Raw genomic sequence first — 26,673 nt, forward strand, 5'->3', positions numbered from 1 at the left:
TTTCCCAGTTTTTTGAGGCAAAAACTAGGTGCCTCGGCTTATACTCAGGTCAAATTAAACACAAGTATATACGCTGGTACGAATTGGTTTATTAACAATATAGTGTCCATTTTTTATTTACATTATAATGTTGCTGGGGACTTTTTGGGACACATGGCTCATCTTATTATGGACTAAATATCAAAACTGAACAAACTGGAAACTATTGCATGTCATTTTTATTTTTCTTCTTTTCTTTTACTTTTTTATAAATTATACACATTTTGTTTTGTTTTTTATCCATACAATGTACTCTATCTACTATATAATTGTCTAAGGGTCACTTCCGTCTGTCTACCTGTCTTTCTTTCTGTCTGTCTGTCACAGATATTCATTGGTCGCGGCCTCTGTCTGTTATGGAAATCCAAGTCGCCGACTGTTCGCGGCAATACGGCCACGACTAATCAGCGACGGGCACAGTCCGGTGGAAAAATGGCCGCTCCTTACTCCCCGCAGTCAGTGCCCACTCCATACTCCCCTCCACTCAGCGGTCACACAGGGTTAATGGCAGCGGTAACGGACCGCGTTATGCCGTGGGTAACGCACTCCGTTACCGCTGCTGTTAACCCTGTGTGACCAACTTTTTACTATTGATGCAGCCTATGCAGCATCAATAGTAAAAAGATCTAATGTTAAACATAATAATTAACAAAAAAATCGTTAGATACTCACCGTCCGTCAGCCCCTCGGATCCAGAACTGGCCTTTCCCGCTCCTTGCGACACCCCGGTGACCGCTCCATGCATTGCGGTCTCGCGAGATGATGACGTAGCGGTCTTGCGAGACCGCCACATCATCATCTCGCGAGACCGCAATGCACTCTTGGAACTGGAGCGCGCGAGGAGCATCGGGAAACGCTTCACCTGGATCCGGGGCCAACGGAAGGTGAGTATATATGTGCAATATACTGCGTGGGCTGTGCAATGTACTACGTGGGCTGTGCAATGTACTGCGTGGGCTGTGCAATATACTACATGGGCTGTGCAATATACTACTGTCCAGCTATCGCCCAATATCGCTGCTCCCATTCGCTTCCAAACTCCTGGAGCAGCACGTCCACGCTGAACTTTCCTCCCACCTCTCATCTAACTTGTTGTTCGACAATCTACAATCTGGTTTCCGCCCCCATCACTCAACTGAGACAGCCCTGACCAAAATCACCAACGACCTACTTACCGCCAAAGCTAACGGACAATACTATGTACTCCTCCTTCTAGACCTGTCCTCTGCTTTTGACACAGTTGACCACTGCCTCCTACTACAGATCCTCTCTTCCTTTGGCATCAAAGACCTCGCCCTGTCCTGGATCACCTCGTACATTTCCAACCGCACATTCAGTGTCTCCCACTCCCACACTACCTCCTCATCCCACCCTCTCTCTGTTGGAGTCCCCCAAGGCTCTGTTCTAGGACCCCTACTCTTCTCAATCTACACACTTGGCTTGGGACAACTCATAAAGTCCCATGGATTCGAGTACCACCTCTATGCTGATGACACTCAGATCTACCTCTCTGGCCCAGACGTCACCGCTCTGCTGTCCAGAATCCCAGAGTGCTTATCAGCTATATCCTCCTTCTTCTCCTCTCGCTTCCTCAAACTCAATGTGAACAAATCTGAACTCATCATCTTTCCTCCACCCCACAGATCCTCCTTACCTGACCTATCTATCGCAATCAATGACATCATGCTTTCCCCCGTACCGGAAGTCCGCTGCCTCGGAGTTACCTTCGACTCTGCCCTGTCCTTCAAACCGCACATCCAAGCTCTTTCCACCTCCTGTCGCCTCCAGCTCAAAAATATCTCAAGAATCCGTCCTTTCCTTAACCTTCAATCTACTAAAATGCTTGTGCATGCCCTCATCATCTCCCGCCTTGACTACTGCAACATCCTTTTCTGCGGCCTCCCTGCTAACACTCTTGCGCCTCTCCAGTCCATCCTTAACTCTGCTGCCCGACTAATCCATCTCTCTCCTCGCTACTCTCCCGCTTCCCCCCTGCAAATCTCTTCACTGGCTCCCATTCCCTCAGCGTATCCAGTTCAAATTACTATCACTGACCTACAAAGCCATCCATAACCTGTCTCCTCCATATATCTCTGATCAAATCTCCATATATCTTCCCTCACGTAATCTCCGGTCCTCCAAAGACCTCCTTCTCTCCTCCACACTTATTCGCTCCTCATCCAATCGCCTCCAAGACTTCTCCCGAATATCCCCCATCCTCTGGAATTCTCTGCCCCAACACGTCCGGTTATCCACCACATTCGGATCCTTCAGACGGAACCTGAAAACTCATCTCTTCAGGAAAGCCTACAGCCTGCACTGATCCCGCTGCCTCCTCATCACCACCGAAGCTACCGCCTCACCAACACCGGAGCTCCTGCAACCCCCAACCTACTGTCTCCTTCCCCATAATCCTGCAGAATGTAAGCCCGCAAGGGCAGGGTCCTCGCCCCTCTGTATCAGTCTGTCATTGTTAGTTTGTTTACTGTAAGTGATATCTGTAACTTGTATGTAACCCCTTCTCATGTACAGCACCATGGAATCAATGGTGCTTTATAAATAAATAATAATAATAATAATAATACTACGTGGGCTGTGCAATATACTACGTGGGCTGTGCAATATACTACATGGGCTGTGCAATATGCTGCATGGGCTCTGCAATATACTACGTGGGCTGTGCAATATACTACATGGGCTGTGTTATACACTATGTGGCCTGTGTTATACACTACGTGGGCTGTGTTATACACTACGTGGCCTGTGTTATACACTACGTGGGGTGTGTTATATACTGCGTGCGTTGGCTGTTATATACTACGTGAGCTATGTTATATGCTACATGTGCTGTCATAAACTACGTGGCTGTGTTATTTGCTATGTGGGCTGTTATACACTCCGTTGGCTGTGCTATATACTATGTGGCTGTGCTATATACTCTGTGGGCTGTGTTATATACTACGTGGCTGTGCTATTGTGCTATATACTCCATGGGCTGTGCTATATACTCCGTGGGCTGTGCTATATACTACGTGGCTGTGCTATATACTATGTGGCTGTGCAATATACTACGTGGCTGTGCTATTTACTACGTGGGCTGTTATATACTACATGGCTGACTGCGAACAATCAGCGACAGACGCAGTCCAGCCACGAATTGGCGCGGGATTTGAACCACGCTTCGCTAATTGGTCGCGGCTGGTCGAATCCTGTGTATTCAATGTATTATTCTAAAATCTTCATAAATAAACTACATACATATTCTAGAATACCTGATGCTTTAGAATAGGGCTACCATCTAGTCTATATATATAATTGTCTAAGGGGTACTTACGTCTGTCTGTCTTTCTGTAACTGAAATCCCGTGTCGCTGATTGGTCGCGGGCACAGTCCGGCCGAGAATTAGTCCCTCTCTACTTCTGTCCAGTCAGTGCCTGGCGCCAGCTCCATACTCCCCTCCAGTGAGCGCTGACACAGGGTTAATGGCAGCATTAATGGACCGCGTTATGCCGCGGGTAACGCAGTCCATTAACGCTGCTATTAACCCTGTGAGACCAACTTTTTACTATTGATGCTGCCTATGCAGCATCAATAGTAAAAAGATCTAATGTTAAAAATAATAAAAAAACAAAAAACCTGCTATTCTCACCTTCCGTCGTCCGCCGATGCGCGCGGCTGCAGCCAGCTTCCGTTCCCAGAGATGCATTGCGATATTACCCAGAAGACTTAGCGGTCTCGCAAGACTATTTTTTATTTTAATTATTTTTTTTTTAACAGGGATATGGTGCCCACACTGCTATATACTACGTGGCCTGTGTTATAAACTGCGTGGCTGCTATATACTATGTGGCCAGTGTTATATACTGCGTGGGCTGTGTTATATACTGCGTGGGCTGTGTTATATACTATGTGGGCTGTGTTATACACTGCGTGGGCTGTGCTATATATTACGTGGGCTGTGTTATATACTGCATGGGCTGTGTTAAATACTGCATGGGTTGTGCTATATATTACGTGGGCTGTGTTATATTCTACGTGGCTGTTATATACTGCGTGTCTGCTATATACTACGTGGCCAGTGTTATATACTGCGTGTGCTGTGTTATATACTGCGTGGGCGTGTTATATACTGCGTGCGTTGTGCTATATATTACGTGGGCTGTGTTATATACTACGTAGCTGTGTTATATACTGCGTGTCTACTATATACTACATGGCTCCTATATACTACATGGCCTGTGCTATATACTATGTGGCTGCTATATACATACATACATACATATTCTAGAATACCCGATGCGTTAGAATCAGGCCATCATCTAGTATTGTTATAAGAACCCACAATAGAAAGGACCATGCTGAGGTTATAAAGTTTCTCCTTATGATGAGTTGGGCAGGATATAGAATTTCCAATCCAGAGACGGGGGCTGAGTGCTGTGTCCTGTGAGGGGCACATAACTCCCACTGTTCTCTAAGATTAATGGGTTACCAACACCACCTAATGGGGGTGTTCCTGTTCCATTATGGAATTATCCATTTGCCTTCAACTATCTTCTTTTGCTAAGATTTACTTTTCTCATTAAATGGTCTATCTATTATCTATCTATTATCTATCTATTATCCATCTATCTATTATCTATCTATCTATTATCTATCTATCTACCTATCATCTATCTATCTATCTATCTATCTATCTATCTATCATCTATCTATCTATCTATTATCTATCTATCTATTATCTATCTATCTATCTATCTATCTATCAATCAATCAATCAATCTATCTATCTATCTACAGTATCTATCTATCATCTATCTATCTATTAGCTATCTATCTATTATCTATCTATCTATCTATCTATCTATCTATCTATCTATCTATCTACCTATCATCTATTTTTCTATTATCTATCTATAATTTATCTATCTATCTATCTATCTATCTATCTATCTATCTATCTATCTATCTATCGTTCTATTTATCATCTAGCTAGCTATCATCTATCTATCTATCTATCTATCTATCTATTTATCTATCGATCTATCATCTATCTATCATCTATCTATCTATCTATCTATCTATCTATCTATCTATCTATCGTTCTATTTATCATCTAGCTAGTTATCATCTATCTATCTATCTATCTATTTATCTATCGATCTATCATCTATCTATCTATCTATCTATCTATCTATCTATCTATCTATCATCTATGTATCTACCTATCTATATTATCTATTATCTATCTATCTATTATCCATCTATCTATTATCTATCTATCATGTATCTATCTATCTATCTATCTATCTAGAAAAAGAAAACACAGTAGCACTCTATATAAGCCAAGATATATACAAGCACTGAAGCTATTGAATCTAAACTGTGTTATTACTCAGTAAGATGTACTTACAAAAATGAAGGTCCTTAGCGCATAAATGGGCCATTTCATGTGTGCCCATCAACCATGGAAAAGTGACCTCCCTCTGATGATGGTGATTTTCATCAGTTCTACTTACCCATTTGAATTGTAGGCTAATGGCCCGGGAGAGACATGTTTGTCCATTTAACTGTAGGCTGATAGCTCAAGAGAGGTTTGTACAGTAGAATAGGGACCCATCAGAGGGAGGTCACCCTGCCATGGTTGATGTGCACACATGAATTGGACAATTTATGCACTAAGAATCTTCATTTTTGTAAGTACATCTTACTGAGTAATAACACAGTTTAGATTCAGTAGCTTCAGTGCTTGCATATATATTGGTTTATATAGAGTGCTACTGTGTTTTCTTTTTCTATATAATGCAGTTTCGCATATCCATCTATCATCTATTATCTGTCTATTATCTATCTACCTATATTATCTATTATCTATCTATGTATCTATCTTTCTATCTATCTATTATCTATATATTATATATATATGTTATCTATTTATCTATCTATATTATCTATTATCTATATATCTACCTATCTATTATATATCTATTATCTATATATCTTTCTATCTATATATCTAACTATTATATATCTATTATATATCTACTGTATCTATCTATTATCTATCTATCTATATTATCTATTATGTATCTATCTATCTATCTATCTATCTATCTATCTATCTATCTATCTATTATCTATCTATCTGTTATCTCTCTAACTATTAGCTATCTATCTATCTATCTATCTATCTATCTATTATATATCTAACTATCTATATTATTTATTATCTATCTTTCTATCTATCATCTATCTATCTACCTATCTATCTATTAATCTATCTATCTATCTATCTATCTATCTACCTATCTATTATCTATCTATCTATCTATCTATCTATCTATCTATCTATCCATCCATCTGTCCGTTTGTCTGGCTATCCTGTGTAGGTTAAATAAAACTTAATATCTTAAAACTAGAATTGTAAGTAGAGCAGACAGTAGTTTTCTGGCTTATGTCCTGTATCCTTGCATGTGGAGCGCCCCCATGTGGCCGTGAGGTACTCGGTACCGGGTCCTGCGGTTCACAGGGGGATGTCATGGTGGCTGACCCGGTCCGTGGCCCTGGGACGTCCGTGTAAAAGGGAAAGGTCTTTAAAGGGATAAAGTTTATGTTTGTGACGCCACCTGTGGTATTCGGTCAGACCGACGCTGCTTTAAAGGGTCCGCTGAGGTGATGTTATGGCAGCTAGATGGTATACCTTCCCACAGGTGAAGTGTATCCCCAGGGCTTCCCAGTGTATAGATGGTGGATGGTGTGAGGCACAGGGAAGAACGAGGACACAAGGTTGCAGTCTCTTTACCTTTACTGAAGACTTCAGCATCCACAGTCCAGAGCACCAGATCACAGGGCAGGCAGAGTCCGGCCGGTTTGGAGGCAAATCCAGAGTCCCCTTGTCTGAAATCAGTAGCCTTCCCTTGGGCTGCAGTGTTGTAGTCCCTTACTGCCTATGGCTTCACATAAGGTCTTCACAGATGTAATGTCTCTCTCTCTGTCCCCAGTATAGGATAGGAGAAACCCGTATGACTGGTGGCTTGAGGCTGTTTATAGGGACTCTAGCACGCCCCGGCCTCCAGGGGTTGCCACCGTGCCTCCTGGGTGTAGGGCGGACAGGTAACTTGCAATTAGCTGTCCTGCCAGTCTCTGGAGCAAAGCATAAAGATCCTTACTCCCTCGGTGTTCCGGCCACCGAGATCCTGCACCTCAGAAGGAGGCAGCCTGTGCAGGGTTGGTCCCCTTCTGGTATCCTCTCCTTTGCTACGACTTCCTTCACGCTCGCTGCAACACAGTTCTGCCTTCTGAATCTCTCTTTCTGGGAGCTGCAGCTCTGAGGGCATGCACAGCTCCTTTGGACCCTCTGTCCACCACAGACTACTGTCTGGAACTTTCTAATTTTCCCTATAGACTACCAGTTATATATATATGGGGAGTGACCTAATAAAGCTCCCCCTGGTGGTCTGGAGTATGAATGTGTTGTATGTTTGTGATACCTGGATGCAGTTATCCTTCCTTGCCTCCAAATGTAGCATCACTCTCCCCGAGAGGAAAGCAATACCACTGCAATGACCAGGACCCTGGGGCGCGCACATGTAAGGGTATGTGCACAAGCTGCGGATTCCATTGTGGAATTTTCCACAGCGGATTTGATTAAATCCGCAGTGCAAAAAGTACTGCAGATTTATCGCGTTTTTTTGTGCGGATTCCACTGCGGTTTTAGACACCTGCGGCTTTTTAATATGGAGCAGGTGTCAAACCGCTGCGGATTCCGCACAAAGAAATGACATGCTGCGGAAAATAAACCGCAGCGTTTCCGCGCGTTTTTTTCCGCAGCATGTGCACAGCGGTTTTTGTTTTCCATAGGTTAACATTGTACTGTACACCGCATGGAAAAACGCTGCGGATCCGCAGCAAAAACCGCAACGTGCGCACATAGCCTAATGACGCAGTAGGTTACATAGGTAGCTCAGCCACTGGTGTTTAGATAATGCTTCAAGAAGCAATGTAAAAAGAGGGGGAATTTCATGGAGAAATGTAGGAGACTGGGATCTAATTGTTTTCTTGCACACTGTACTGCCAGCTGTATCCTGCCCTGCCTCTGCTGGAGCCGCTGTGCTAGGACCTAGGAGATATCATCCAAGCAACACTGTACAAGAGTCACTGCTGTGTGATAATGTAAGACTTTTCACTTCTCTTTTCATCTCCAAGGCCCTAGCAGTAGAATAGACAGGGAGGGTTGCAGAGGATTAAGCTGCCAAACTTTTCAGAGCAGAAGGGAATTCTTGTCTAATACATTGCTCCTTTACGACCAATCACCAAGTCAGGTTAGATTAGCCCTCTCATGGGCCAATTGAGCTGCACTACTATGTAAAAGTGAAATAAGAGCTTGATTTCAGTGTCCTTCTCTGTCTCCAGCAGTACAGATAAGCAGCAGCACAAACTGTGAGCACAATCAGTCTCCTTCTCCCTCTGGCAGCTGCTAATAAAGTCTCACTTTTATTGAAGAAGACGTCTTGTAAACTAAACTACTCCTGTCCTAAAAAGCGGTTTAAAAAAATTTCTATTGGTTGTCCTGAAATGAAAAAAGGATCTGTATGCAAAGACCCAACTATGAGGAAAGTGGCTGAGTATGCATGTCCACCAGCGCTCAGTTCATTAGGTGGACTGCACATTGTTATACACTCTGAACACCAGGTGGCACTATACTGTGATATAATTCAGACCTATTTACTGGATTTTTTTATCAGCATGTCAATGGTATCTTTTTCATGATCTATAACATTAGTATTACATTTAATGGTAGAAGAATACTAATTTGGATACAAAGAAAACTATAGTAAGTTTTACTAAGTAAATAGTTGTAATAGTCATTTTTGGTCTACTTTTCCAAAATTATGGATCTGTGTAATTTACAAAATTAGCTTATTTTGCGTCCTTCTCTCCCAAATACTGCGGGAAGTTCTGTTTAAGCTGCCTTTTCAATGCTCTTTTACAAGTTGCTTTGAGCTGCAGCTCAAATCCATAATTACACACTATTTACCAACACTCTCACTGTCTGAGCCAAGGTGAGGGATGCAGGGAAGTTTACACATGGAGAAAGTGTTTGTAAATAGTTTTTCAGCATAACTTTTTTCTAGAGCTGCAGTTCAAAGCAACTTGTAAAAGAATATGAACTAGGATGATAAAACTGCAATTTTAATGTGTTTTTTTTTAGAGATAACCTGTCTCCTCCATATATCTCTGATCAAATCTCCATATATCTTCCCTCACGTAATCTCCGGTCCTCCAAAGACCTCCTTCTCTCCTCCACACTTATTCGCTCCTCATCCAATCGCCTCCAAGACTTCTCCCGAATATCCCCCATCCTCTGGAATTCTCTGCCCCAACACGTCCGGTTATCCACCACATTCGGATCCTTCAGACGGAACCTGAAAACTCATCTCTTCAGGAAAGCCTACAGCCTGCACTGATCCCGCTGCCTCCTCATCACCACCGAAGCTACCGCCTCACCAACACCGGAGCTCCTGCAACCCCCAACCTACTGTCTCCTTCCCCATAATCCTGCAGAATGTAAGCCCGCAAGGGCAGGGTCCTCGCCCCTCTGTATCAGTCTGTCATTGTTAGTTTGTTTACTGTAAGTGATATCTGTAACTTGTATGTAACCCCTTCTCATGTACAGCACCATGGAATCAATGGTGCTTTATAAATAAATAATAATAATAATAATAATACTACGTGGGCTGTGCAATATACTACGTGGGCTGTGCAATATACTACATGGGCTGTGCAATATACTGCATGGGCTCTGCAATATACTACGTGGGCTGTGCAATATACTACATGGGCTGTGTTATACACTATGTGGCCTGTGTTATACACTACGTGGGCTGTGTTATACACTACGTGGCCTGTGTTATACACTACGTGGGGTGTGTTATATACTGCGTGCGTTGGCTGTTATATACTACGTGAGCTATGTTATATGCTACATGTGCTGTCATAAACTACGTGGCTGTGTTATTTGCTATGTGGGCTGTTATACACTCCGTTGGCTGTGCTATATACTATGTGGCTGTGCTATATACTCTGTGGGCTGTGTTATATACTACGTGGCTGTGCTATTGTGCTATATACTCCATGGGCTGTGCTATATACTCCGTGGGCTGTGCTATATACTACGTGGCTGTGCTATATACTATGTGGCTGTGCAATATACTACGTGGCTGTGCTATTTACTACGTGGGCTGTTATATACTACATGGCTGACCGCGAACAATCAGCGACAGACGCAGTCCAGCCACGAATTGGCGCGGGATTTGAACCACGCTTCGCTAATTGGTCGCGGCTGGTCGAATCCTGTGTATTCAATGTATTATTCTAAAATCTTCATAAATAAACTACATACATATTCTAGAATACCTGATGCTTTAGAATAGGGCTACCATCTAGTCTATATATATAATTGTCTAAGGGGTACTTACGTCTGTCTGTCTTTCTGTAACTGAAATCCCGTGTCGCTGATTGGTCGCGGCCACCAGGCCGTGACCAATCAGCGACGGGCACAGTCCGGCCGAGAATTAGTCCCTCTCTACTTCTGTCCAGTCAGTGCCTGGCGCCAGCTCCATACTCCCCTCCAGTGAGCGCTGACACAGGGTTAATGGCAGCATTAATGGACCGCGTTATGCCGCGGGTAACGCAGTCCATTAACGCTGCTATTAACCCTGTGAGACCAACTTTTTACTATTGATGCTGCCTATGCAGCATCAATAGTAAAAAGATCTAATGTTAAAAATAATAAAAAAACAAAAAACCTGCTATTCTCACCTTCCGTCGTCCGCCGATGCGCGCGGCTGCAGCCAGCTTCCGTTCCCAGAGATGCATTGCGATATTACCCAGAAGACTTAGCGGTCTCGCAAGACTATTTTTTATTTTAATTATTTTTTTTTTAACAGGGATATGGTGCCCACACTGCTATATACTACGTGGCCTGTGTTATAAACTGCGTGGCTGCTATATACTATGTGGCCAGTGTTATATACTGCGTGGGCTGTGTTATATACTGCGTGGGCTGTGTTATATACTATGTGGGCTGTGTTATACACTGCGTGGGCTGTGCTATATATTACGTGGGCTGTGTTATATACTGCATGGGCTGTGTTAAATACTGCATGGGTTGTGCTATATATTACGTGGGCTGTGTTATATTCTACGTGGCTGTTATATACTGCGTGTCTGCTATATACTACGTGGCCAGTGTTATATACTGCGTGTGCTGTGTTATATACTGCGTGGGCGTGTTATATACTGCGTGCGTTGTGCTATATATTACGTGGGCTGTGTTATATACTACGTAGCTGTGTTATATACTGCGTGTCTACTATATACTACATGGCTCCTATATACTACATGGCCTGTGCTATATACTATGTGGCTGCTATATACATACATACATACATATTCTAGAATACCCGATGCGTTAGAATCAGGCCATCATCTAGTATTGTTATAAGAACCCACAATAGAAAGGACCATGCTGAGGTTATAAAGTTTCTCCTTATGATGAGTTGGGCAGGATATAGAATTTCCAATCCAGAGACGGGGGCTGAGTGCTGTGTCCTGTGAGGGGCACATAACTCCCACTGTTCTCTAAGATTAATGGGTTACCAACACCACCTAATGGGGGTGTTCCTGTTCCATTATGGAATTATCCATTTGCCTTCAACTATCTTCTTTTGCTAAGATTTACTTTTCTCATTAAATGGTCTATCTATTATCTATCTATTATCTATCTATTATCCATCTATCTATTATCTATCTATCTACCTATCATCTATCTATCTATCTATCTATCTATCTATCTATCTATCTATCATCTATCTATCTATCTATTATCTATCTATCTATTATCTATCTATCTATCTATCTATCTATCAATCAATCAATCAATCTATCTATCTATCTACAGTATCTATCTATCATCTATCTATCTATTAGCTATCTATCTATTATCTATCTATCTATCTATCTATCTATCTATCTATCTATCTATCTACCTATCATCTATTTTTCTATTATCTATCTATAATTTATCTATCTATCTATCTATCTATCTATCTATCTATCTATCTATCTATCTATCGTTCTATTTATCATCTAGCTAGCTATCATCTATCTATCTATCTATCTATCTATTATATATCTAACTATTATATATATATTATCTATCTATTATATATCTAACTATTATATATCTATTATCTATCTATCTATCTATCTATCTATCTATCTATATTATTTATTATCTATCTTTCTATCTATCATCTATCTATCTACCTATCTATCTATTAATCTATCTATCTATCTATCTATCTATCTATCTATCTACCTATCTATTATCTATCTATCTATCTATCTATCTATCTATCTATCTATCTATCTATCTATCTATCTATCTATCTATCTATCCATCCATCTGTCCGTTTGTCTGGCTATCCTGTGTAGGTTAAATAAAACTTAATATCTTAAAACTAGAATTGTAAGTAGAGCAGACAGTAGTTTTCTGGCTTATGTCCTGTATCCTTGCATGTGGAGCGCCCCCATGTGGCCGTGAGGTACTCGGTACCGGGTCCTGCGGTTCACAGGGGGATGTCATGGTGGCTGACCCGGTCCGTGGCCCTGGGACGTCCGTGTAAAAGGGAAAGGTCTTTAAAGGGATAAAGTTTATGTTTGTGACGCCACCTGTGGTATTCGGTCAGACCGACGCTGCTTTAAAGGGTCCGCTGAGGTGATGTTATGGCAGCTAGATGGTATACCTTCCCACAGGTGAAGTGTATCCCCAGGGCTTCCCAGTGTATAGATGGTGGATGGTGTGAGGCACAGGGAAGAACGAGGACACAAGGTTGCAGTCTCTTTACCTTTACTGAAGACTTCAGCATCCACAGTCCAGAGCACCAGATCACAGGGCAGGCAGAGTCCGGCCGGTTTGGAGGCAAATCCAGAGTCCCCTTGTCTGAAATCAGTAGCCTTCCCTTGGGCTGCAGTGTTGTAGTCCCTTACTGCCTATGACTTCACATAAGGTCTTCACAGATGTAATGTCTCTCTCTCTGTCCCCAGTATAGGATAGGAGAAACCCGTATGACTGGTGGCTTGAGGCTGTTTATAGGGACTCTAGCACGCCCCGGCCTCCAGGGGTTGCCACCGTGCCTCCTGGGTGTAGGGCGGACAGGTAACTTGCAATTAGCTGTCCTGCCAGTCTCTGGAGCAAAGCATAAAGATCCTTACTCCCTCGGTGTTCCGGCCACCGAGATCCTGCACCTCAGAAGGAGGCAGCCTGTGCAGGGTTGGTCCCCTTCTGGTATCCTCTCCTTTGCTACGACTTCCTTCACGCTCGCTGCAACACAGTTCTGCCTTCTGAATCTCTCTTTCTGGGAGCTGCAGCTCTGAGGGCATGCACAGCTCCTTTGGACCCTCTGTCCACCACAGACTACTGTCTGGAACTTTCTAATTTTCCCTATAGACTACCAGTTATATATATATGGGGAGTGACCTAATAAAGCTCCCCCTGGTGGTCTGGAGTATGAATGTGTTGTATGTTTGTGATACCTGGATGCAGTTATCCTTCCTTGCCTCCAAATGTAGCATCACTCTCCCCGAGAGGAAAGCAATACCACTGCAATGACCAGGACCCTGGGGCGCGCACATGTAAGGGTATGTGCACAAGCTGCGGATTCCATTGTGGAATTTTCCACAGCGGATTTGATTAAATCCGCAGTGCAAAAAGTACTGCAGATTTATCGCGTTTTTTTGTGCGGATTCCACTGCGGTTTTAGACACCTGCGGCTTTTTAATATGGAGCAGGTGTCAAACCGCTGCGGATTCCGCACAAAGAAATGACATGCTGCGGAAAATAAACCGCAGCGTTTCCGCGCGTTTTTTTCCGCAGCATGTGCACAGCGGTTTTTGTTTTCCATAGGTTAACATTGTACTGTACACCGCATGGAAAAACGCTGCGGATCCGCAGCAAAAACCGCAACGTGCGCACATAGCCTAATGACGCAGTAGGTTACATAGGTAGCTCAGCCACTGGTGTTTAGATAATGCTTCAAGAAGCAATGTAAAAAGAGGGGGAATTTCATGGAGAAATGTAGGAGACTGGGATCTAATTGTTTTCTTGCACACTGTACTGCCAGCTGTATCCTGCCCTGCCTCTGCTGGAGCCGCTGTGCTAGGACCTAGGAGATATCATCCAAGCAACACTGTACAAGAGTCACTGCTGTGTGATAATGTAAGACTTTTCACTTCTCTTTTCATCTCCAAGGCCCTAGCAGTAGAATAGACAGGGAGGGTTGCAGAGGATTAAGCTGCCAAACTTTTCAGAGCAGAAGGGAATTCTTGTCTAATACATTGCTCCTTTACGACCAATCACCAAGTCAGGTTAGATTAGCCCTCTCATGGGCCAATTGAGCTGCACTACTATGTAAAAGTGAAATAAGAGCTTGATTTCAGTGTCCTTCTCTGTCTCCAGCAGTACAGATAAGCAGCAGCACAAACTGTGAGCACAATCAGTCTCCTTCTCCCTCTGGCAGCTGCTAATAAAGTCTCACTTTTATTGAAGAAGACGTCTTGTAAACTAAACTACTCCTGTCCTAAAAAGCGGTTTAAAAAAATTTCTATTGGTTGTCCTGAAATGAAAAAAGGATCTGTATGCAAAGACCCAACTATGAGGAAAGTGGCTGAGTATGCATGTCCACCAGCGCTCAGTTCATTAGGTGGACTGCACATTGTTATACACTCTGAACACCAGGTGGCACTATACTGTGATATAATTCAGACCTATTTACTGGATTTTTTTATCAGCATGTCAATGGTATCTTTTTCATGATCTATAACATTAGTATTACATTTAATGGTAGAAGAATACTAATTTGGATACAAAGAAAACTATAGTAAGTTTTACTAAGTAAATAGTTGTAATAGTCATTTTTGGTCTACTTTTCCAAAATTATGGATCTGTGTAATTTACAAAATTAGCTTATTTTGCGTCCTTCTCTCCCAAATACTGCGGGAAGTTCTGTTTAAGCTGCCTTTTCAATGCTCTTTTACAAGTTGCTTTGAGCTGCAGCTCAAATCCATAATTACACACTATTTACCAACACTCTCACTGTCTGAGCCAAGGTGAGGGATGCAGGGAAGTTTACACATGGAGAAAGTGTTTGTAAATAGTTTTTCAGCATAACTTTTTTCTAGAGCTGCAGTTCAAAGCAACTTGTAAAAGAATATGAACTAGGATGATAAAACTGCAATTTTAATGTGTTTTTTTTTAGAGAAAAGGAAATAAACTATAATCATGGTGGTAAAATAAAAAGATCGATAACTTTGCAAGGGGTATAAATAAAAGCTAACCCTTTCAGGACATAAGATATTAATAAATGATATGCTCCTACCTCTGTTATCTGTTCCGTTAGCCTTTCAGTTTCATTGTTCTGCTCATTAACATAATTAAATAAGGCAAAATTGCGATCCTCCACTGCAATAAAGCAAGAAGATATCATTATAATCATTATATTAAATACTGAGAGGTTGTTTCCTCTAAAAGAAATAACATGTGCCGCATTCAGCGATATCCTAACACATTTCTTACATTTCCAATCGTTCTGCACAGGAGTAAATTACTTTTAAACTAGGAGAAACATCACCTTACATGACAAGATGAAAAATGAATTTTTCTCCCCTCGTGAATTTGTGCCATAATCCCTTCATGCACATTTATTCCCACATTAAGCAAGTAGGGAACGTCAGTGTAACGAATCTCAGCTAGGACATTGTTTCTCTTCCTTGATCAAATTTGCAGGTCAGCAGCAATATGTGTTTGACTCCTTTGTTTTCATTTGTCGGGAAATTAAATGACAGTCATTGTGTGTGACACTGCACTAATGTCAAAAAAAAAAAAAAGAAAAGAAAATCCGGCGCTAATTGACAGCTGGCCTTAAAAAGATATTGACGCTGCTGTTTTTCTCCATCTGCACAGAAGGCATGATAAGGCTCGGGGGGCTTTTCGGAGAGAGATAACTCAAGACGACAATATTTCTTCAGTCTAAGCGCATGGATATTATTAAACACATTACGGGTATATTGAATGATTAGCCCACGTCGCAGATGAGACCACCCCATAACCCAAGGTTGAGCTCATTGATATGAAGTGATACACACTTTAAGTTTGAGAAAAGAAGCAAAGTGGATATTTAGATCATGTAAGGGAAGGTTACCGGAGAAGAAGGAGTTAACTTTCTTTGTAGCTTCTCTATATCGTTTTGTATCCCGGGTACCGCCGCATCTCAGCTAGCATCTGACGAAGTCACGTGGGATTGGTTCGGAGGTAGGGCATCCATGATTGGCTGGAATGAGTGCGCGGTAGAGATGGGAGGCGGGGTATAGTCTATAAATGTCTGACGTCTGTGCTGTCACGCAAAGCTCACTTCAAGGCCGGGAGTATGAGCTAATGTATAGAGTGCGCGTATTATGATGATCTCTATTGTATTATAGTGCGTGTATTATGATCATCTCTAATGTATGAGAGTGCGCGTATTATGATAGTATCTAATGTATTAGAGTGCACGTATTATGATAGTATCTAATGTATTAGAGTGCGCGTATTATGATGATCTCTAATATATTAAAGTGCGCATATAATGATAATCTCTAATGTATTCGAGTGCACATATTAAGCTGATTTCTAATGTATTAGAGTGCACGTATTTTGATAATCTCTAATGTATTATATAGTGCGCGTATTATACTGATCTCTAATGTATTATAGTGCGCGTATTATACTGATCTCTAATGTATTAGAGTGCGCGTATTATGCTGATTTGTAATGTACTAATTGCTCCCTGAAGAGTGATAAACATGATACATCACAATTGATACAGAAGACGAGTAGTACACATGGTGTTGATTTAATTTGATGATGTTAGTATCCACAATAAGTTCTGAAAGCACCACAGTGGATAGATGGCCAAAAGCACAGTGGATGGGAAATTACAGTTTTATAAATTAAAATACAGAACAATTTTTAATATTGCTAGCTCTCCTCAGTCAGTCATTCACTTTACTGTAAATTTCCAGCAGCATATGTGTATTCATCATATCAAGCTTCACAGATGTCTTTAAAATACACATATAAGTAAAAAAAAATACAATACAGGCCTGGAGATGAACAACAGGCATCTATTATGGAGAGACCTGTCAATAAGGTGGGCAGAGAGAAGAGCTGCTTGGGGCTCTCTGCTTTATTTTAATGAGTGGGGATCTGATCAGCAAATCACCCATTTGACTACTATCTGCCCTAAGAAAGCATTTGTATGAAGGAGGTCCTGATGGGGTAACCTACATTATATGGACAAACGTATTGTGATACCTAAACATTGCACCTACAGGAGCTTTTATGAGATCCCATTCTGAATCCATATCATTACTATGGAGATGGACCCTTCTTTGTAGCTAAATCAGTTTCCACTTTTCAACTGTGAGACAGATGTCTACAAGATTTAGGTGTGTAGAGGTGGAAAACTTTGCCCACTCATCATTTGTGAGGTTCGATGCGGTCTTTGGATGAGAGGGCTTGGTATAGAATCTCTGCTTTAGTTCATCCAAAAAGAGGGCTCAGCATGGGCAAGTCAAGTTCTTCAACAACAAGATCACCTAACCGCACCCTTTAGGTGATATGCGAGCGTCTCAACTCTGGGACTAAACTTTGCTCCCTTTCCTTACAACCTTCGCCCTTTGCTGTGCTCCTCAATATGTTCCACAAATTGACCTTTGATCTTCAGTGACAGCAGCACTCAAGGACTTTTAAGATTGAGTGAGACAGACATATATGTCTGAGTATTGACAAGTTATGCGTTCAGTTCCCGTGTACTCTTAAGTTTGCCACCATGAAGTTTTTAAAACTGCACTCATCGATGTAAACTCCAGTGGTTTTCATTGCCTGCACTTACTTCTTGCCCTAGACCTGCTGATTAACCTTTCGTCTGCTGTAAGTTCAGCAAACTCTCCCACTTGCTCACACTATGTTTTCTGGTGCTTACTGCTCCATTTGCATGCCTGCCATCTAGCTTACCCATGGTCCTGATCCTCACTTTTCTATGTCATCTGGCAAATCCTTCTCTCTGTGTCTACTGTGTGTTCACCCTTACCTAAGGCTTAGTGAATCCACCTCGCCACGCATGCTTTGTGCACTGGGCACAGCCCAGCTGGAACAGAAAAAGACTTTTCCCCAAACCGTTCCCACAAAGTAGGAAAGTTGGAAGCTGCAATTGTCCATAATGTCTTGTGTACTAAATCAATAAGATTTCTCTTCACTGCAACTAAAGGCCCCGTCTCACATAGCGATTTACCAACGATCACGACCAGCGATACGACCTGGCCGTGATCGTTGGTAAGTCGTTGTGTGGTCGCTGGGGAGCTGTCACACAGACAGCTCTCCAGCGACCAACGATCAGGGGAACGACTTCGGCATCGTTGAAACTGTCTTCAACGATGCCGAAGTCCCCCTGCAGCACCCGGGTAACCAGGGTAAACATCGGGTTACTAAGCGCAGGGCCACGCTTAGTAACCCGATGTTTACCCTGGTTACCAGCGTAAATGTAAAAAAAAACAAACACTACATACTGACCATCTGATGTCCGTCAGGTCCCTTGCCGTCTGCTTCCTGCTCTGACTGAGCCGCCGTACAGTGAGAGCACAGCAGTGACGTCACCGCTGCGCTCTGCTCTCGCTGTACGGCGGCTCAGTCAGAGCAGGAAGCAGACGGCAAGGGACCTGACGGACATCAGATGGTCAGTATGTAGTGTTTTTTTTTTTTTACATTTACGCTGGTAACCAGGGTAAACATCGGGTTACTAAGCGCGGCCCTGCGCTTAGTAACCCGATGTTTACCCTGGTTACCAGTGAAGACATCGCTGGATCGGTGTCACACACACCGATTCAGCGATGTCAGCGGGACCTCAACGACCGAAAAAAGGTCCAGGCCATTCCGACACGACCAGCGATCTCACAGCAGGGGCCTGGTCGCTGGTACGTGTCACACATAGCGAGATCGCTACTGAGGTCGCTGTTGCGTCACAAAACTTGTGACTCAGCAGCGATCTCGCTAGCGATCTCGCTATGTGAGACGGGGCCTTTAGAGCCAAGGCTGACCCTCGAAAAAGAATTCCATAGCATTGGCAATAGCACTGGTGGCTGCTATCATAGGAACATGCTGGTATCAGTGAGCTCTTTAGAACGAGCCATTCTTTCACAGCTGTTAGTAAAAGCAGCCTCCATGGCAAGAGGATGGATTTTATACAACTTTGCTAATGGAACTGAGCGAAAAAACCTGAACTCAATTATTAAGACGTGTGCATCAATATTTTTGTCCTGATAGATATTAAAATCGGAAAGTCAAAGCTTTTTAATACTGTTTTTTTTATACAAACAAAAATATTAGCATTTTTCCTTTTTTTATAGTTTTTATTTTGCATCTTGGATAAAATGTTTGTAATCCATAGTGGACATCATTTTACAAAAGGCAAAAATGGTATGCTCTGCTACAGTGTCTCCTTAGCTAAGAGAAACATTCACATTCTCAGATTAAATGGACATTTCACCTTGCAAAATGCCATATATGAGGTTAATCAGCTGACCTATAGCATTATAATGCTGCCCGTCTGCCTTACTGAAAGTGCAGCCACAAGAAGAAAATCATCTTTTTTTTCCTTCCAAGAGTTGCCGGCTTTCAGTCACGGTGGCGAGCATGGAACAATTAGAGTCATCGCTTACAAAACTGCTCTATGTACTGTAAGTGGCAGCTGTAAACATGTCCTGGCACATTAATTGAGAGCTCGCCTGCACAAATGAGCTACAGAGCCTGCTGTTACCGAGCCACACTATATAGAGCTGTTCTGTGAGCAATGACTGTGCATATCTCATGACTGAAAGCTGTCAGCTCCTGGGAGGAAATAACATCATTTTTCCCTAGTAGCCGCACTTTCCGTAAGGCAGCTAGGCAGCACAGTAACACTGTTTGCTTGCAGATTAACAGTATATCTACAGGTGAAAAGCATTTTCCGAGATAACAAGTTTCATATAAACTGCTGATAAAAGAATTACTGTAAAAGTGACAATTATTAATAATGAATTTGGGCTATTAACTTGACATATGATTTTATATTGACATTTTTTGGTGGAAGGTTATTTGATTTTTGTTGCAGCAGTAGTTATGGATGAACATGCTCGGATAACGTCTTACATGCTAGGCTAGGGTGTTATCTGAGCATCTGGGCAGGCTCATATATTATGTTCGGTCCTCGTGACTGTATGATTTACAGCTGTTAGACAGCCTGAACACATGCGGGCACTGCCGGTTTGTCAGGAAATCCCTGCATGTGTTCAGAAATCTGCAAATCATGCAGCCACAGGGACGCCCAAGATACTGGGATAACAACCGAGTGTGGAAGACGTTATCAGTACACATTTGCTATCACTAGTCAGCAAGGTTTTTTTTTTACTATGTAATCTGACAGCAGCATGATGTAGAGGTAGATATCCTGATTCCAGTGATGTATCCATTAATTTACTGGGTGCAGCAGTTGTGATACAATCACAGTTTTCCCTGCTGCAGATTTAGTAGAACTCAGAATGCCGATTTGTGTTTGACCCCACCCACACCGCTGATTGGCTGCTTTCTGTGTACACTGTATATTGGCAGAAAACTACCAATCAGTGATGGGGGTGTGGTTGTATCAGGCGGTACGACACATACAGTTCTGTAGTGATAATATCCTGCTAATAAAACACTGATTGTATTGACTAGTAAGTGACACATTGCTGGAAACAGTGTCTCAGCAACGACATCATGCTGCTCTCTGATTACAAAGCAAAAATCTGCTGACGGATTCCCTTTACCCCTTCCCGACCTGTGACGCCACGTAGGAGTCATGAAAGTCGGTGCCAACCCGACCTGTGATGCCTATGTGGCGTCATAGCAGGATCGCGTTCCTGCAGATCGGGTGAAAAGGTTAACCAAAATTTCACCTGACCTGCAGGTACAAGAGGAGTTGTACGTGAGCCCGGGGGGGCTCTGCCTCCCGTGGCTACGATTGCTCTGATTGGCTGTTGAAAGTGAAACAGCCAATCAAAGCAATCGTAATATTTCACCAATGAAAATTGGTGAAATATTACAATCCAGCCATGACCGATGCTGCAATATCATCGGCCATGGCGGGAGACCGCGATCTGCCCCCGCCACCGACTGACCGCGGCGATCTGCTGCCACCGTCAGTCTTTCCTCTCCTCCGTCCTGTCCTCTGCTGCCCTCCTCTCCCCTCCGTCCTGTCCTAGGCCCCCCTGCTATCCGATCCCACCACCGTATCTCCCGTGTCCCGGTGTCCCTCCCGGTGTCCGTCCGTCTTCACCGGGCACATGCGCAGTTCGCCCGCCGAATCTGCCGGCCGGCAGATTTATTCCAGGTACATTTTGATCATTGTGATAGAACCTATCACAGTGATCAAAATTAAAAAAATAGTAAATAAACTCCCCATAGGTAGGGAAAATAATGAAATAAAGAAAATATTTGTATTTTTATTTTTTCACTAAGGTTAGGGTTAGAATTAGGATTAGGGTTGCAGTTAGGGTTAGGGTTAGAATTAGGATTAGGGTTAGAATTAGGGTAAGGGTTAGAATTAGGGATATGGCTAGAATTAGGGTTAGAATTAGGCTATGTGCACACGGTGCGGATTGGCCGCTGCGGATTCGTGGCAGTTTTCTATCACATTTATAGTACCATGTAAACCTATGGAAAACCAAATCCGCTGTGCCCATGGTGTGGAAAATACCGCACGGAAACGCTGCGTTGTATTTTCTGCAGCATGTCAATTCTTTGTGCGGATTCCGCAGTGGTTTACACCTGTTCCTCAATAGGAATCCACAGGTGAAATCCGCACAAAAACCCTGGAAATCCATGGTAAATCCGCAAGTAAAATGTAGTGCTTGTATAATTGCGGATTTTTCAAAAACAGTGCGGAACAATCCACACACGAAACCGCAACGTGGGCACATAGCCTTAGGGTTAGGGTTGGAAGTAGAGTTAGTGTTCGAATTAAGATTAGGGTTGGAATTAGGGTTAAGATTAGGGTTAGGGGTGTGTTGGGGTTAGGGTTAGGCTTGTGGTTAGGGTTATGGTTAGGGTTGGGATTAGGGTTAGGGGTGTGTTGGGGTTAGTGTTGTTAGGGTTAGGGTTGGGATTAGGGTTAGGGGTGTGTTAGGGTTATGGTTGTGGTTAGGGGTGTGTTGGGGTTAGGGTTGTGATTACGGTTATGGTTAGAGTTGGGATTAGGGTTAGGGGTGTGATGGGGTTAGTGTTGGAGTTAGAATTGAGGGGTTTCCACTGTTTTGGAACATCAGAGGGTCTCCAAGCGTGACATGGAGTCACCATTGATTCCAGCCAATCTTGCTTTCAAAAAGTCAAAAAAAGTCAAATGGTGCTCCCTCCCTTCCGAGCCCCAACATGCGCCCAAACAATGGTTTACCCAAACATATGCGGCATAAGCGTACTCAAGAAAAATTGCACAACAACATTGGGGTCTAATTTCTCCTGTTACCCTTGGAAAAATAAAAAAATGGGGGCTAAAAAATTATTTTTGTGGGAAAAAATTTTTTTTTCTATTTTCACGGCTCTGCGTTATAAAATTCTGTGAAGCACTTGGGGGTTCAAAGTGCTCACCACACATCTAGATAAGTTCCTTGGGGGGTCTAGTTTCCAAAAGTAGGTCACTTGTGGTGGGTTTCTACTGTTTAGGCACATCAGGGGCTCTGCAAACGCAACGTGACGCCCGCAGACAATTCCATCAGTCTGCATTTCAAAACGTCACTACTTCCCTTCCAAGCCCCGTCGTGTGCCCAAACACTGGTTTACCCCCACATATTGGGTATCAGCGTACTTAGGACAAACTGGACAACAACTATTGGGGTTCAATTTGTCCTGTTACCCTTGTGAAAATAAAAAATTGTGGGCTAAAAAATAATTTTTTTGAGGAAAAAAAATGATTTTTTATTTTCACGGCTCTGCGTTATAAACTTCTGTGAAGCACTTGGGGGTTCAAAGTGCTCAACACAAATCTAGATAAGTTCCTTGGGGGTCTACTTTCCAAAATGGGGTCTCTTGTGCGGGGTTTCTAATGTATAGGCACATCAGCGGCTCTCCAAACGTAACATAACGCCCGCAGACCATTCCATCAAAGTCTGCATTTCAAAACGTCACTACTTCCCTTCCAAGCCCCGTCGTGTGCCCAAACACTGGTTTACCCCCACATATTGGGTATCAGCGTACTTAGGACAAACTGGACAACAACTATTGGGGTCCAATTTGTCCTGTTACCCTTGTGAAAATAAAAAATTGTGGGCTAAAAAATAATTTTTTTGAGGAAAAAAAATGATTTTTTATTTTCACGGCTCTGCGTTATAAACTTCTGTGAAGCACTTGGGGGTTCAAAGTGCTCAACACAAATCTAGATAAGTTCCTTGGGGGTCTACTTTCCAAAATGGGGTCTCTTGTGCGGGGTTTCTAATGTATAGGCACATCAGGGGCTCTCCAAACGTAACATAACGCCCGCAGACCATTCCATCAAAGTCTACATTTCAAAACGTCACTACTTCCCTTCCGAGCCCTGTCATGTGCCCAAACAGTGGTTTCCCCCCACATATGGGGTATCGGTGTACTCAGGACAAATTGTACAACAACTTTCGGGGTCCAGTTTCTCATTTTACCCTTGGGAAAATCAAATAATTGTTGCTAAAAGATCATTTTTGTAACTAAAAAAGTTGAATGTTCATTTTTTCCTTCCATGTTGCTTCTGCTGCTGTGAAACCCCTGAAGGGTTAATAAACTTCTTGAATGTGGTTTTCAGCACCTTGAGGGGTGCAGTTTTTAGAATGGTGTCACTGTTGAGTATTTTCAGCCATATAGACCCCTCAAACTGACTGTGGGAAATGTTATTTATTAACTATTTTGTGTCACATAACTCTCTGGTTTAACAGAATAAAAATTCAAAATTTGAAAATTGCGAAATTTTCAAAAGTTTCGCCAAATTTTAGTTTTTTTTCACAAATAAACGCAAAAACTATTGACCTAAATTTACTACTAACATGAAGCCCAATATGTCACGAAAAAACAATCTCAGAATCGCTAGGATCCGTTAAAGCGTTCTTGAGTTATTACCTCATAAAGGGACACTGGTCAGAATTGAAAAAAATGGCCAGGCCATTAAGGTCTAAATAGGCTGGGTCATGAAGGGTTTAAAATTTTTTCTCACAAACAATAAATGTATCGGGGGTCCCGAGTCCAATACATTGCAGTGAGAGCTTTGAATCATGCGCCCTGATGTACTGATCATCGTCTATCAGACTGCAACAAGTACTGCTGCGCAGTGGGGAACAATGGAGGAGCAATGTTTTAGTCATTGTGAGTGCATTCTGTAGATTGGAGATGAATTTTGACCTGCTATGTACAAAAATGTATTTATTTCCGACGAAAAAGAATGTATAATTCCCTTGTTTTTTGCCAGGCAACCAATTATACAGTTGTATTTCAGTTGCCAAACGTGTCCTCTATGTGTTCTGCTGAGCACAAAGGAGGTCATTATTGCAGAGCACTTTGTTTGAAAAACTACATTTCCCCCCCAAAGTGTGAAAATCTAAATCTTCTAAGACAGCTTTATTTTATTTTTTTTCCAAGACTACCTTTAAAGGAGAGATAAAAACATTACAGTCAGCCTGGGGCATGTGAACCCAAGAAGAGGAATCTGCCACTTTAAATTATAAAGACAAGTAAACATATCTTAACCTTGTTTTCTTCCTACATTTTAGCAGCTTGTATCACATTTACCGAACACAGCTGATAAAGTTATATTACTGCAATGCGTAACAAACGGTAAGTCAGCCCCGGTGCATGACGGCAGCGCCGTATTGTCTCCTCATTATATGTATGTGACATTCATGGCCTTGTATAACCCCCTGCCAAAAAGCATGCCTATGGTTCCCAAAGCAGAGATTAAAGTAGAAAATTGTTAACGGCATGATGTAAGACTGTGCCATGAATATTATGTGGGTCTACAATGCAGCAATACACATCCCTGGTTATTTCTTTCTTGTAAAGTAAATTTTTGATTAGGGGGGTCCGATCTCTGAGAACCATACTGATTCTGAGACAGAAGAGATATCACTGCTGAATGGTTCTCCCAAGAAACTGCTTTTGGCCCCATTAAATTGATAGATCTGTAACACAGCCATGGGCACGAGACCCCCCACTTGTCTACATTGCTGCCAAACTCGGAGAAAGTCTCAATAAGGAACATGAGCCCACTTAGTTCTTGTTACATGTCTTTACCATTTTTAATGCTCATTTAAAAGTAAATAGTAATAGTACATGTGAATAACACAGGGTACTTAGTTAACGCTATTTTGATCAAAAAAGCATAAAAGCCATCCTGCCGCGACAAGGTGTACCCAACCGGGATGGTCCTATCCTGTCTCTAGTATTAAACAATCACCTTTTGTCAGCCGACCTCAATGGAGATAAGGCCAGAGCAGGACAGGGACACTGATCAAAGTATTGTTAAGTCCCCTATGTTGTTCACATGTACTATTACTATTTACTGATTTACTTGCTGTAGGGTATTTGCTCATCTTGAGTTCTGTCTGTAAAATGGCCACCGTGTGAACATGCTCTTAGACACTGCACATATACTAACTTATGCTCCTGCCCATTTCTTTGTTTTTTCTGTAGTTCTTGTACTTTATACAAGCAGGGGTATGGCTCCCATTTTTGAGCTAGGCATTTAATCTATATAGCTTCCCAGGGGCGGGTGTTGGAACAGTCAGACCCCAATCCTGCTCTGCTCTGAACTACATTGAGGTCGGCCGACACAAGGCGAGGCTTTAGGAGACCCATGGTCAGTCCCAACATTGCTGTCCATACGTTGTGAAATTCACTCATGTATATCTTAGGTTGTGTATTCCTGACAACTAGTCTGTCCTATAACACTCATATTGAGCATGTACTGGCAGGAGACCAACAGCTGAAAATGAGAACAGAAGGCTGGCAGCACCAACGCCGTTCCCCGTTCCCACCTAGATTCTAGACAAATTATCTCATTTTAGAATTTTGTTTTGTCATCCCAATACAGTTTTGTAATGTTGGTCTATCTTTTGTAATGCACCCATTAAAACAGACCAATAAAAAAACATGACTCAGTACCTTCAATGAACCTGTTGACAAGTATGTCAAGGTTGTCCTCTCCAGTGACAGACTGGATTTGCTGGAAAGCTTGTTCAAAGGTCTCAATGGTGTCCTCAGTTGGATCTTTCTTTTTTCTTTCTTGCTCTTCTTTTTCTATAATATAAGTAATGGATAATTCACTTAGTTGATAAATATTCTAAAAGAAAAGTCCATGGTTTCCTCTCATCGTTGACTGAACATTGAGTTATAACGAGAACTTCAGCCATGGGCACCATAAACCAGGATAAATGCTATTCACATGTGCATCAAACAATGAAGTACTTCACACTCAGTTTGCCTTGATTATTAATATACCATACTTGAATAGC

At 42.3% G+C, this 26,673-nt stretch overlaps 1 protein-coding gene across 4 annotated transcripts in view; it reads right to left on the bottom strand.

Annotated features, from left to right (window-relative positions):
- Nucleotides 1–26,673, bottom strand: part of ODAD1 (outer dynein arm docking complex subunit 1) — a 346,929-nt gene that overhangs the window by 105,432 nt on the left and 214,824 nt on the right. For all 4 annotated transcript variants that reach the window (XM_077259489.1, XM_077259486.1, XM_077259488.1 and 1 more), the window contains exons 9-10: nt 26,324–26,458; nt 15,477–15,559 (exon numbers count right to left, since the gene is read on the bottom strand). In XM_077259489.1, the coding sequence (XP_077115604.1) occupies nt 15,477–15,559; nt 26,324–26,458 (218 nt within the window). The remainder of the gene's footprint in view (nt 1–15,476; nt 15,560–26,323; nt 26,459–26,673) is intronic.

This window comes from Ranitomeya variabilis, chromosome 4 (assembly GCF_051348905.1).
Source record: "Ranitomeya variabilis isolate aRanVar5 chromosome 4, aRanVar5.hap1, whole genome shotgun sequence".
NCBI lineage: Eukaryota > Metazoa > Chordata > Amphibia > Anura > Dendrobatidae > Ranitomeya > Ranitomeya variabilis.